Source organism: Hyperolius riggenbachi, chromosome 5 (assembly GCF_040937935.1).
Source record: "Hyperolius riggenbachi isolate aHypRig1 chromosome 5, aHypRig1.pri, whole genome shotgun sequence".
Lineage (NCBI taxonomy): Eukaryota > Metazoa > Chordata > Amphibia > Anura > Hyperoliidae > Hyperolius > Hyperolius riggenbachi.
In genome coordinates, this window is record NC_090650.1 from 106,209,076 (window position 1) to 106,223,998 (window position 14,923).

General features: G+C 41.7%; 1 protein-coding gene across 1 annotated transcript in view; it reads left to right on the top strand.

The window, feature by feature from the left end:
• The window catches only part of PLCL2 (phospholipase C like 2), a 295,004-nt gene that overhangs the window by 230,013 nt on the left and 50,068 nt on the right, over positions 1-14,923 (top strand). The window contains exon 5 of the mRNA XM_068236101.1: positions 7,021-7,096. Within this exon, the coding sequence (XP_068092202.1) occupies positions 7,021-7,096 (76 nt within the window). The remainder of the gene's footprint in view (positions 1-7,020; positions 7,097-14,923) is intronic.

Consider the following 14,923-nt stretch of genomic DNA (forward strand, 5'->3'; position numbering starts at 1 on the left):
TTTGATCCAGAAATAAACCCGGAAAAAATAAATACAATGTATTTTTTTTAAGACGCGCATGCAATCGCTTGCCAAAGAGATTTTGTGAGCATTTTGCGATTTTGCTATTCCTTCCATTGAGGCAAATCGCCTCAAAAATGGCCCAAGCACCGCTTTTCTAAGCGGATCGCAAACAAACCGCTCAGTTATGAACTCTCTTATAGAGAATCATTGCTTAAACGCTTTCAGGGCGATTTTAAAAATCGCCTGCACTTAAAATTTACAAAATTTTGAACAAGGCCTTACTCTTATTCTTTTAATTCAGCCAATAAATTGTATCATCCTGATTCAACATTTCTTTAAACGTGAATCTGTTTGTGCTCTTGACTAATTAAAGCAGTGCTTAAGTTGAGTAGAAAATGGAGCACATTATATAGCAAAATCAGAGTGGCAGTGATGTTCCAAGTTTTACTTTTCTTAAAATAACATTTTTTTAAGATCTTTCCAAGATACTTGAGCGACCATCTTCTACCCGTTGCCTCTCAACTTACCTGTGCTTACATAGTGAACACCATCCCCCTACTGTACTACACAAGGAGGACTTGTGAAAATTCAAATTACAGGGCTCTCCAAAGCATCTGTGGACAGTATGTTTACAGTGTTTATTTTTTAATGGTTATGATTTACAATGACTAACGTTGAGACTTTTTTTATGCTGGATTCCTTTCTTCAATTAACTTAGTTTTGCTTTAGCATTACTCCCTGAATGGCATTACAGTTTACCAACAGGGACCTCTAATATCTAGCAGCTGCTGGCCACAGGGGAATTACCATGGGAACCAAGAAAGTTGAGGTATATGGCACACTTAGAAAAGAGGGTGTGGTACTAATAAGCCTCAGTATAATGTATAACTGGGGTCATGAGAGATAACCTATGAGGTGATGCTTGGCAAGAGGTGCATGGCCATAAACACCTATTGTGCTTTCAGTAGAGTTCCCAACATTTGAGAGGTGAGTAACTTTTTGTTGTTGTTGTGGTGTATTATCCTTTATAGACTCACCTGGGAATGGACTGGCAATTCTTATTGCCATAAGCATGAAAGCGCTTTTGTGAAATCATTGTCTAATTGGGTCCAGCATCCTGTTGATCGGGATCTACCAAATATAGCACAAATCGGAACTGGTCAAACTGCAAGGAAATTCAAGAGCAGGAGCCATGTAGAGTAGTCGGGGATGTCAAATCCAAGCGCAAACTGGGCCAAAACCGAACACTGGAACCAAATCGTGGGCCAAATGCAATGTCTAGTGGCCACCTTCCTCCATGCCTCCTTCATAAAGTTCTATGGTGTCAAATGGCCCCACGCTATCACCTTTACAGTGGTGTCTAGTGCCCCTTCTTTCTCCCTTATACAGTTCTATGGTCTCTGTGGTCCCCCTGACACCCCTAAACAGTTCCCTGGTGTCTAGTGCTTTCCCCCTTCCTCCCCATATGGCTTCCCTGGTGATCTAAGACTTCACCCCCAATATAACTTTCCTGGTGGTCTAGAGTGGGCCAAACATGATGCAAAGTGGGGAAACCACTTGAGGGCCAAATTTGATGGCTTTGCGTCAGAGTATGACATGTATGAGATAAGTAAAAATGGCATATGGGTGCCTCCTGTAGAATCCATTGTATAGGAGCCTCATTTCCAAAATGCTAATACCTTAGAGAGTGCCATTATGCCATCAGGTGCTTCCTAGTGACAGATGACTTTTGATTTGCCTTTTGTTTTCTGGAAACAATCTGCCTTTAGAGTTGGGGCTGGTAAATTACTTTGCTGAACGCTCCTATTAAGAAGTTTATACATACTTTCTCCTGAGTTTTTTATATAGAGAGTACTCCTCATTCTGACCTTTGACTAATTTTGCCTGTGCCTGGGGAATAATACTTTCTGACCAATCTGTTTATGCCGACAGTCGCCTGTTAATTAACATATGCGGTCTTGAGAAAGTCCAAGTTGCAGGGCGAAACGGTCCTTGACCCTCCACTGCACCTTCAACGCGTGCATATCATTTACTTTATTGCACAAGGTCAATTGTCCTGCAAGTTTTACTGTGCCTTTTTAACATGGAGATAATTGAGAGACAAGTTTTATACACAAGATGTGGATGCTCCAGGGTCATATCCTACTGTTGTAAAATTCATGTCTCCATTCTTTGGAATTCAGTATACTGACTGCTCAGCTAATACTGCCGGATGTCTTTGCTTGTTTTCTGAAATGTAGAAAAGAGACTAGTTATAAGTGACATTTATCAAGTAGTAATATTTCTCCTACTTTGTTTCTTCTCTCGGTGACCACTTAGTTACAAATCACAAGTAGGCCAAAGCCTGAAAACAAGCATTTTAATATGGTAGATCTTTAAAATGAAATGTTAACATTTGCATATTACTTTTCTGCAGTTGGACTCAAAGCACTTGAGAGCTGCTGCCACTAAGGGTGTGCTTCATAGACTATCTTGGAGCATTAGGGAGTCTTGCCCAATGACTCCTTACTGGTTATGTACGTCCTTCAGCTAGGATTCAAACCCTGGTCTTCTACAAGTGGCTATAACCAGTTCACTATCCAGCCACTCTTAAAAAGGTGCAAGGCTTTCAAAAATTTAGTGTACTATCTCTGGGGTTGTCTCTCTGGGGTTGTCTAACCCTGATCTTTCCTTAAGACTGGGGCCCACTAGAAGCGCTTTTCCTGTGCTTGCCGAATGCCAATCATTGGCAAAGCACCACAGCAGTGAAACCCTATGAGGGTGATTCGACTTTGCTAATCGCCAGCCCTTGCGATTAGCGATTCAGAGCAATTTCATTTGAAGGAATACAGGGGCACAATATCATTCCTTCAAATTGCTTGGAAAATCAAGATGTTCTTTTTGTTACAAATCTCAAATGCCTAGTGGGTACCAGAACAACAGTGAAACTATCCCCCTTCCCTTGTGGTACTTTATGCCTTGGGCAAAAAAAAACTTGTTTGTTAGTATGGTAAAAAAAAATATACTGTCAGCTAATAAAAGATATTGCCTGTAACTCCAGTTTCTTCGTCTAAGCTTATTCAGCCCAGGACTCCACGTGAAGACATGTTGCTGCAGATCACATCTAGGCTGTACTAGACTGGAGCGTTCATGTATATTGTCATTCTTATAAGGGAACACTCTTATCTTATTCTAGCGATTTGTACTTCATTATCACAAGTAACTTTGTAAGCTCCGACAGGAACCTTCTGAATTAGAAAATCTATAGTATTCTGTGGAAATGTCACTTTCCAATTTTGAACATTGTTCTTTCCAGCTAAAGATAGCCTCCTCTGGGCCTTCTCCTCGGTGTTAGACAGCTCTAATCCAGTTCCGTGGAAGACTTTATGACAAATTGATTGGAGGTAGAAGCATGGAGGAGCAGGTGCGGCAGCAGAAGTGTGTCTGAGCTGATAAGCTGTAGGCCCAGCTAAGAAAGAAAAAAATGCTAATTGGAAAAATAGTGATCACCGAATTGAGCTGTGCTCACTGGAGCCATAGAAATTGATACCTAAATGCAGGACGTATGCACGGTGTCAATACCTGGAAGGCTTCTACAGTCGAATGACTTAATTTGTGTTGTTTTCAGATGAGCAACCACATTCGGGTGACTTGTGACCTTGTGGCATTCTTGTTAATGCAGTCAGACTGGGCCTATTGCCTGCGCTATATTCCTGCAATCAAGTGGCTTATTATTTCATTATAGTGAACTAGTACCAATGAATAATCCTTCTTATTATGTTATAATACAGTTCTGCTGCCTTATGCTTTGACATTATGAAATGAACTGTGAATGAACCTTTATCCAGCTTGCAGTTTTATTTTCCCGCTAAACTCTCTACAGCACAGACCTTGCTAACACCAAGGCACCAATACTGAAGTGGAAAGTCATGGTGGGTGACAGAATATGGCTTTTGACTTTTCAAACAGAGATACATTGGTAAACTAAGCATTTAGTATAAAAGTCAAAATAAATAATAGTCAAATGCAATGGAAGATGGGTGTGAAACTGTTTTTGTTCAATTGTGTATTGATTTACAGGGTACCTAAATTAACATGTGACCACATGTATATGTACAGTGCCATTCCTACATATAACCAGACTATGTTCCTTTTTTTTCTGACTGAAATGGTTAAACATTTAGGTATGCAAATTACAGTTTCTCTGTAGTTAGGACTTAGTCAGACTTATTACAGCCATAAAACTCTTGCCTGGCAGAGAACCGCTTCTGACAGCAGGGAATAGATAAAAAGGTCAATAGTTCATAGAACAACAGAACACTAAAGGGGCCCATACACCTAACGATTTTCCCGCCGTTATACAGCAGATTCGATCACTGTGATCGAATCTGCTGTGCAATCGTTGCGCAAACGCTGACCGAACTATCGATTTCCAACCGAAATCGAACGTTCCTGTCGATCATCCATGCAAAACATTTCGCTCGATCGCCGGCGGGTCGAGAGTGCGTCGATAGCGGTGTTCGAATCATTGACGACCAACGCTAGCGGCAATACATTACCTGCTCCGCCGACGCGTGTCCCCGCTTTCACCGCTGCTACTTCTCCGCTGGGCTCCGGCAGGCATCACTTCTTCCTGTCCCGACAAAGTTTAAACAGTAGAGCGCCCTTTACTGTTTAAACTTCCCCGGACAGAAAGTGAAGTGAAGCTGGAGCCATGGACTCGCACCTGCCGGATCTGGTAATATATGCGGGGTGGCAGCGGCAGCGGCAGCTTCACAGATGGTGAATCGATTTCATGCTGAAATCGATTCACAATCTGTTTGCAGTAAAGGCAGCCATACCATCCCTCTCTGATCAGATTCGATCAGAGAGGGATCTATCTGTTGGTCGATCTGATAGCAAATCGACCAGTGTATGGCCACCTTTAAGGACGGTACCATTTAGTTGAAACTATAACCCATTAAACTTACTTTTTTAAGCTTTTAAGCAGAAAAGGAAACTTGGATTCTTAAAAAAAGAGTAGCAAGATAGATACAATTGTTTGTCATTAGTTTATTTGCATCTCAGGTTTGCTTTAAAGGCCACAAAATAATGTTTTGACCGGGCCAATGTAATTTCCTGAATTTGGGCACACTATACAATCCTCCCACGTCCCTGATTCTTTCTTCTTCTTTTTTTTTTTTTAATTGATAAAAACAAAACAAAAATTGTGTTTTTTTTTGTTTTGTTTTTTTGTTGATTTTTGCCTTTTTATATAAGAAACATAATAATTGTTTTAAATGCTTCATTTTTTAAGCTATACTTGATAAGTTCTTGTTAACGGAAGAGTGTCAATTTAAAGTTTCAGTGAAGGCGGACATACACAATACTGTATATTATCAAATTTGCAGGGAGTCTTTCCCAAAGGATTCCTTTTCAATCAATTTCTGAGTTCGTGACTAAAATCAATCAACAGTATTGATTAGACCAGATGAAAGATTTAGGTTGATTAGGGGCAGTGCAGGAGTGATGTCAATCGGTGGCCTATAGCATTGCACTGCAACAGTACATTGTTGTAGTTTGATCGATTATCAATAGATTACCTGCTAGAAACTATAGAAAAGCTATGTGCTGTGTGTGGTAGGAATTGATTCCTTTCTGAATCTATTCCCACCAAAGAGGAATCCAAGGATAAGGCTCGATTTGCCACTAGAGCAGCAGATGAACACAAAGTCTAGGCACAAACCCTGCACCTAGGCGCCGCAACAGAGGGTACGTAACCCAAAAATAGGATCTGCTTCTACAAAGCGGCACAGGGAATACAGAGTCCCAACCGGCTATGGTTTTTTTTGTTTGTTTTTTGATGAGCGGATGCGTTGCCCATCTCTACCTACAGTATAATGCAATGCATCCACCCCCGGATGCGAATGGGACGTTAAAGGAATGTTAAATCTGTAGCAATATAAAAAATGCAGATACCTATGGAGAGGAAAGGCTCTGGATCCTATTGAGCCTTTCCTGTCCCGTCTTGGTTTTCTTGTTCCCCCGCTGTCTCCCGGTGAAGTTACTCTGCCTCCGGGATCCTCAGAAGACTTCACTCGCACAGTAGGGAGTTGCCCATCTTCAAGAGCATTCAGACACGAGTGCTCCTGAAGCCTTTCAAAGGGTCTTCGAAGATGTATTAGACTAGTTGATCGAATACATATATCACGGGTGACACAGCTAGAATGTAGGAACAGGGAGCTTTCAAAGGATCTAGAGCTTTTCCTCTTTATAGGTATCAACTTTTTTTTTTTTTTTTTTTAACCTTGCTTCAGTTTTCCTTTAAAACGGAGCATAGCAGACACTGAACTAATCCACTCTGTGCCAAACCGATGTGTTCTAATCGGAACTGAGCCTAATGCTGGGATTAAACGGTACGTTTTTTGCGTTCGATTCGGCGTGATCTATTATCCATTCGATTCTCTGCTCGATTCTCTTCCACTCGTTTTTCTTATCTTTTTTCCATTGACTTCGATAAGAAATCGAGCGGAAACGAATCGAGCGGAACATCGGACATGTTGGAATTTTATCACCGAAGGCATCTATCGGAACGATTCTTAGCAAAGAACGTAGCGTGTAATCCCAGCATAAGATCAGTAGGTCTGGGCTTTTTCTCCATCTCCCCAGTCTGAACCTTGTTGCTAAGAGGATTACAGGAGGACGATTACGGTACTTATACCCGTTGTACATCACAGTACCTTTACATTTTTTTTTCTTTGATGAATACACTTTTTTTTAATACGAATACACACCTGAATTTAATAGTTGCTTTTTATGTTTGGTTGCAATTCAAAAGCTTCAATTTGAACAATTTAAAATCACTCCACTGTGAGAAGATCTAGAAAAAAAAATGCTATGCATTATTCATGGGAAAAGCTAAAAAATATGTCTTTTAGCACCCTCTTTGTTGTAGCAGAATAATCCTGGTGAAATACCTTTCAATCATCACTGTGCTTGCTTGTGGCGTGTATTTTTTTATGAATTACATTTTACATTATGTAACATTTTAATCCACAGATAATCCAAAGCAGCAAGGCTCTAATTGAGAATGCAGATAGTGTTTATGAGAAGATAGTACAGTGTCAGAAGACTGGTAAGTGGAATTGCTTGATTATTAATCCTTTTTAGGAGTCTAAATGTATCACTGCTGTAAGGTTTACTGTTATTAAAGGCAAAGTAACCCAGTCCGATAATGCTAAATGCTGCAGAAATTAAAGCGGACCTGAACTCAGAACTTGCACTCTGCTCTAAATGATGAGCAACAGCCTAATAACCTTTAAGCCTCATCTACACGGGTAGATGAGGCAACGATGTGGCTTATCAATTGAGCCGCTGATGCGGCTCGATTGATAAGATCCGACAGGTCAGGTCTTGCTACCGCCGATTCCCTGCTCGTTCCCCACGAGGGGACAATGACAGGGAATCGAGCGAAAGATGCGCGGGGACAAGCGGGTATCGAATCCAGCGCACGCGCGGGAACGCGGCAGGGATGCAGAAGAGGCGATCCGGCGGCTAATCGAGCCGCCGGATCGGAGCCTCATCTACCCGTGTAGATGAGGCTTTAAAGAAAATCATTTCTTTGTTACAACTGATACAAATCTTCAGTGCGCCTACTTCCTGCTTTTATGAAAGCAGACATAGGGTTAACATCCTGTGTTTACAAATTAGCTGCTCTGCTGAGACTGCCTAGATTCCTGTGCTGACACAGCTCAGAGATCAAATTACAGTTGTGATTACTAACAGATGAAGGGGAATTAGACTGACTAAACTCTAAGTACACACAGGGTGCATTTCTCTGTTTTCTCTCTGTTCTGTGCAAGAGTCCAGGTCCACTTTAAGGTGGATTTGTCATTTTTTTTATTTATTTTTTTAAGAAAACTTTTGACAGCTTACACACTAATAAAAAGAAATGTAAATCTGCCTTCTTAAAACAGAAGGTTTTTGTAATTCTTTATTTTTAGGTAAGCAAGAAAGATCTCCCGCGCTGTATCGTCACTAAATATACAAATCATTCCCATATCTCGCTAAAAGCAAGATGCTTATCCAGTAGCACTGTTCTGAAGTGTTCCTATAGCCAATTCATTGTATAGGCACGCTGCACACCAGTTTCTGGATGTGTGTCTGGCTTTTAGTTGATCTAAAGGAAAAGGAATGATTTGCATATTTCTTAGTGATGCATCGTGGGAGATATTTCCTGTCTGGAGGTGCCAGTTGTGACACTGAGCAAATTACACTGTATTTTCAAGTAGTTTTATTAGTGGCAGTCTATTCGTTCAGGCTTGTAACAGCCAGGCTGAAGTAATTAAAGAGGAACTTTAGTGAAATAACATAATAAAATTGCTTATTGTTTACAATATTCATTTATCGATAATGTAGTCAGTTTGTAAAACATTTCCTCTCCCTGATTAACGTTCTGAAATGTATCACTGGGGGTGGCATTTTCCGTTCTGCCCGTTGATCTGTATGGAATGTTCATTACTGAGAATTCTATGCACAGAGGGAGATATTGCTTGCTTGGCAGTTGGCAAAAGCCATTATCTCTCACAATGCAATGAGGTTCACAGAAAGAGCAAACTATCAGGCCCTTGGTCATGACATCACACTGTAGGAGGGGTTTCACCACAGTATCAGCCATATAGATGTACCTGATTTTCTATTTGAGAAACTTTGCCATTTAGGAAGGCAATCAAAAAGGAACGATTCTTTGGTCGATTGCTGAATCATTCAATCCGAAAGTTGAATTTTATGATCGCATTTGAAGAAAGAATCGTTCAGTAAATATGAACAGCCGATAATTGCCTTTTGATTAGTTACGATCATTCAAATCGCATTGAAAAAGGTGCCCATTAACCTCTTGACGACCAGCTAACGCCGATTGGCGTAAACTGGTCGTCTGCAGGTTTCCATGTGTCCGTTCACAGAGGCTGTCTCCGTGAACAGCCGGAGAGCCGCCGATCGCGGCTCGCCGGCGAAATGTAAACACGCGGGGAAGAAATCCCCGCTGTTTACATCATACGGCGCTGCTGCGCAGCAGCGCCGTAAGGCAGATCGGCGATCCCCGGCCCCTGATTGGCCGGGGATCGCCGTCATTTGATAGGCTGAAGCCTGTCCTACAATGCGCAGGACGGAAATCCGTCCTGCGCAGCTCAGGGAGGGAGAGGGAGGGAGGGGGACGGAGCGCCGAAAACGCTGCGGAGGGGGGCTTTGAAGAGCCCCCCCCCCTGCAAAGCGCAGAGAGCCGGCGGCGATCAGACCCCCCCCCAGCAGGACATCCCCCTAGTGGGGAAAAAGGGGGTAAGTCTGATCGCCCTGGCTAAAACCTGATCTGTGCTGCGGGCTGTAGAGCCTACACAGCACAGATCAGACCGAAATCCACTGGTCGGCAAGTGGTTAAAGGTACAATTTTTCACTAAATACAATCTTTTGATGCAATTTGAAGGATTCTAACTAATCGGAAGGCAATTATCGATTTTGTCTTCAAATTTGATCATAAAATCCAACTTTCAGATCAATTTTAACGGGCTTTGAGGAGGACAGAGGCGGAGACATGGGGGACACAAGGAGAACAGAGGAGGACACAGGGAGACACAAGAGGTACAAGGAGCATGAGTTACAAGGGGGCCTGAGGTTCAAGGGGGGAGGGATAATCCACAAGATGCCCCTTCACCATGAATGCACCAGGTAATAGTTTAATATATATATATATATTTTTCCCACAGTTTTTGTCCTCTAAACGTAGGTGCGTCTTATAGTCTCAAAAATACGGTAAGGGCCTATTTCCACTACACGCGGATTCTGGATGCAGAAAACTGACTTCAATAAATGCCTATGGGAAATCTGCATCAGAAAAATCTTGTGTAGTGGAAACAGGCACATAAACAGTCATTGGAGTCAGTTTTTCTGCATCCAGAATCTGTGTGTAGTGGAAACAGGCCCTAAGTCAGAGTAACTTTCAGCTGCTTTAACAGACATTCCTTCTAATGTCCGCTTGCAAAAATGAACCCCAGCAGATCCCCCCCCCCCCCCCCCACCACCATATAAGCCCAGTGGCTAGGTTTCTGGTAATACTAGTAAAGCACCCCCTCCCCACGAGCCAGATCTCAGGAGTCTGCTGTGGCGTAGAAGCTGAAATAATGACATAATGCTTTCACTTCTGCTACCCCGCAGCAGTTACATAAAGAGACCCCTGGGTCTTTGGAAGAATTCATTCTATAATCTGATACCCTTTAAACTAGTTGAGATTTCATTGTGTTTTTCCAGTGTAAAAGCTTTGCAATGTGAAAGCATTAAAATTACAGACTATAAATTATGTTGATGGAATTTAGAAACTATTTCAATGCCATTTAAAGAGGAGCTGTTAGGTATAAGGTCTCAGAGAAAATAAACACATATATCAGTAGCTAAAGATTGGCTGTACTTACATTACATATGCATTTCACTGTCCACGTTTGTACTTCACATAATTTTTATATAGTATTTGCAGAGAATGATGCTCCTGACAGCTCATGGCAGGTTCCATGTTTGTCTGTCTCCTATGAAGCCAAATGTGTCGTCATGTCCTGCCTGCTTCCTGATGATTCCACTCTCACAAACGCTGGCAATGAATAACACTACTGTGCAGTGAATATTAATTAGCCATGTGGCTAGGAACAATAGCGGACTCCTGCAGTGTACTCTGCCCAAGATTTATTAGTGCTGTGAGCTAGACTGTTACATGCTGTTGAAACTTGAGCCTCACTAGCAGCCAGGGGAGGGCCCCAGAATGCTTTGCAGTATCTGTTATTCGGCTTGCGTCCTCCTTAGGAGCCTGGGAATACGGAGCCTTGCTGTCAGCAAACATCTAAAGTAAGAGAGATTTTTAACTGCAGTATTGCCTTTTTGGCTTCCTTCTAAACTGTTTAACACAGGAGAATAGAGGTTTAAATTAGCTTTTGCAGCCTGACAATCACTCTTTAAAGCAGAAATGTAATAACCAAACAAAATAAAGAATCTAACAAAAAGAAAATCGTTACAGTAAATTTTATTCCCTCACTATATCTAAGGAAAGTAGCAGTTGCAGGGTAGTTTATCTTGACCGTATAAGTATATATAGAGCCACTAGATAAAGATGTGTTTATTTATATATTACTAGTTCATCAGAAACAGAAAGATCTGTTTTTATGGATCTGTGCCAAATGTGAATGCATAACTGCAATTCAGTTAGCAATCAAAGTGTAAAGTGACAAGTACCCCCTGTCTCTAATACGTGTGCTGTTCTGGAACTGACTTAAAGGGAACCTAAAGCGAGAGAGACATAGAGGCTGCCATATTTACTTCCTTTAAATAATGCATATTACCTTGCTGGTCTGCTGATCCTCTGCCTTTACTTTTAGCCATTAGCATGCAGATCAGGTGTCTCTGACTGAAGTCTGACTAGATTAGCCACATGCTTGTTTCATATGTGTGATCCAGATACTACTGCAGCCATAGAGGTCAGCAGGATAGCCAGGCAGCTGTTATTGCTTAAATGAAAATAAATATGGAAGCCTCTCTTTAGGTTACCTTTAACCGTGCAGAGTCACAGTTGACAACTTTGCAAAGATCCAGCAGCAAGTGCAGAATTAGAGCTCTTATTAAAAAAAGTTACAGCAAGAAGTTTTGAAACCGGATGATACCATTCAATGGCTAACTTAGAAGAAAAGCAGTAAGCTATCGGCTATGAAGCCTTCGTCGGACTGATCCTTGAGAAATCACCGGAATTGGCTGGTGGTCCTGATTGGGAACTAATCTACTTAACAATGCCCACACCCTACATTGAGAATGCCCACCCCCTCAAAGAAGCTCAGCCGGCTCAGTTATCAACCGAAGAGCAAACCTTGCTTATAATTCTTGGTGGTGGCCAGGGCAACAGACTGTCACCATTCATGACTACCTCTCAAATGTAAGTTTTTAATAAAAAGGTATAATTCTTCACCTGGAGTATAGCATTTATACTGTCGCTAGGTTACTTGAGGACCATGGGCTTAAACAGGGGGTTTAAGCCCATGGTCCTCAAGTAGTTAAAAAAGAAACTAAAAAGAAAAAAAATGGGAGTACATTCTGAAAGATCATGCCATTTTTTACAAAATGGGCCACTGCAGCTTTAAGGGCTCACTGCAGGGTCGCACAACTCAGCACACAAGTGATTCCTCCCCCCCACCTTTCTTACCACCAACAGAGCTCTCTATTGGTGGGGTCTGATTGCTCCCCCAGTGTTTATTTATGTTTATTATTTTTATACAAATATTTATTTTTTAAATAAATTTCCCTGTTTTTTATTATTTTTTTTATTCCCCCCTACCTCCCTTCAGCCTATGACAGCCGATCACTGTCATGTCTCTCAGGGGGACACCTGTGCCACACGGCTGTCCCAGTACAGCACTGCCATAGATTGCAGCACTGTACGGCTATAAAAGACCGCGGTTTCGCCATCTAACAGTCTCCTAGCAGCGATCGCAGCTGGGAGGCTGATAGCGGAGCAAAGCTCCGTCATTCATGCGGAGATATGCGCGCATCAGTGCGCGTGATCTCTTGCAAATCTCCGCCCCAGGACTTGACGACAATTGGCGTTAGGCGGTCCTGGGGCTGCCGCCTTGATCACGCCCATTGGCGTTAGGCGATAATTAGGTAGTTAAAGGACCACTATTGTGAAATTCATAAAAAATAAAACTAAATGATTTATACTGAAGAGAAAGCTAGTAGAAGGGATAGTAAAGGGTTAAGAATTTAGTTATAATATATATCACACTGCTGTTTACAAGTTCATGACAACCTGCATGTGAGGGGAGCTTACCGATGGAGGCTGTACTGTATTTAGGCTGCTAGTTGCGCAACGGCATATCAGCTGGTAGTAAAACTCTCATGATGTTAAGCAGGCGGATACGCGCAGCCTACAGCACAGCCTCTGTCTGCAAGCTCCTCTCACATGCAGGCTGTCATGATTTTGTATACAGCAGTGTGTTTTATTTTTTTTTTTAACTCATTCTTAACCCTTTACTAGCTTTCTCTTCAGTATAAATCATTTGTAGTTTGTTTGTTTTTTTCTAAAATTTGCAATAGTGGACCTTTAAGCCAATAATTCAGAATGTACTTGTTTTGAAGTGAACTTGTGTACAAGTGTTTATGGCGCTACACTTTAGCCTGGTAATACATTTTGTCCAACTCCCTCGCTAAGCCTCTTCTATTGGCCAGTTCTCACCATCGCTAGTCATGTGATATTGGTGACAGGATAAGTGTTGCGAATTCAGTGATAAACCAGTTCCTGTGTTTTTGGCTTCTGTGTATCTTGTTGTCCTAACTGACATGTATTTGTGTCAACATTGTTTTACCACGCATCCTACTTTTTAATTGCTGGTCAATTTTAAGGCCCATTGATTTTGTTGCATATGGATGTCCTTTTGTGCTGTCTCTGACAGTTTGCCTAATAAATGGTAATGAACATAAATACCTCATGTATGAATCTACATATGTAATTTATAACCACATTCCTACACAATCACTGAAATGTGATTTTAGAATTTAAAGAGAATCTGTACTTTAAATTGGAGGCAGAAACGCCTCCGAAATCCAAAAAATGCCTTAGCCCAGGAGTATGCATTTCAGCAAAATGCCTCCCGCTCTGGTGTGAACCTCCCCATTGAAATACATTACCCACGCGTTTCCACAGCCGCAAGCGGCTGTAAAAATGCGAGAAAACCCACTCGGTGTGCACCAGCCCTCAGAGAGAAACATAGGTGTGGGAGGGGAAACCGTGAGGGAAAGAGGCTTTAGCTAATCAGGCTGCATTAGTTAAGTCTGAGGGGAAAGTAAAGAGAAAAAAAAAAACAACCCAGCATGCCCTGCAACTTTCTTTCTTTGTGCGGCAGATGTACCAAATAAGAGCAAGGGAAACTGGGCAATGATGTTTAATAGAGAAGAAAAATAAGAGTGATTTGTAACTTTTGGATTGCCTAGTTGGCATCCTTATTACTTGTTTACCAGATAAAAATAAAGAATTTTTTTATTTTATGCCTAACAGTTACTCTTTCATTTACAGAACCTTTGTCCTGCCTACCTTGGTAAACTGGTTGCCATGTTGCAGTTATTTTTATGTACTTCTATAGTGCTGACGTGTTCTGCAGTGCTTTAAGGCCCATACACATGCTAGATTAAAGAAGGCTGAGTCGGCCCAAAAACAACTGTCTCTTCTGATAATCTGGCGTGTGTATAGCGTCCCCCGAACGCTGTCCAGCCAGCGATCTGCCCGATCTGCCAGGAGGATCAACTCAGCTGAGCAATAGCCAGTATCTTTGTTTGTGCCTCCGGATGCGCGATGACATGTCTACGTCACTGGCAGTTGGTGCTTTCTAGTTTTTTCTCTTGTCTGCCAGTAGTAAAGATGATGACGTGCAGGCTTATTGTGGATGAAACAACATGAACAAATTCGATGGTGACTATCGATCATTTCTTGATCTCTCTTCTATTTTTTTTAACTTCTCAATTTGAAACCTATCAATTTATTTTTTCCCCTACTATTTTTTCAGTAACGTTACTCTTTAAACTACATATAGATAGAAGTTAGATCATCCTTGCACAAGACAATCATTTGTGAATGTCCCGGGTGAAAATCCGGTGCCAGTACAAGTGTACCACAAAGTCATTTAGCGATCCAATGTGCTAGATCACTAAATGGCATAGGATAAACATGCTATTACTGGGCATCTCTCATTTGGCCAATGCTCACCTTCCCCACTCCCCACTGGATCTAGGTAACTGCCAAACTCTCCATTCCGTTTACTGTGTAAATTGTGCCTTTTTCAGAACTGAAGTTAACCCTTTCACTATGTTAAGCACATTTTCCTGATCATACAGATGTTGTAAAGAAAACAAAAATGGCCCCAGGCAGGGCCATGTTTCTCTTTAG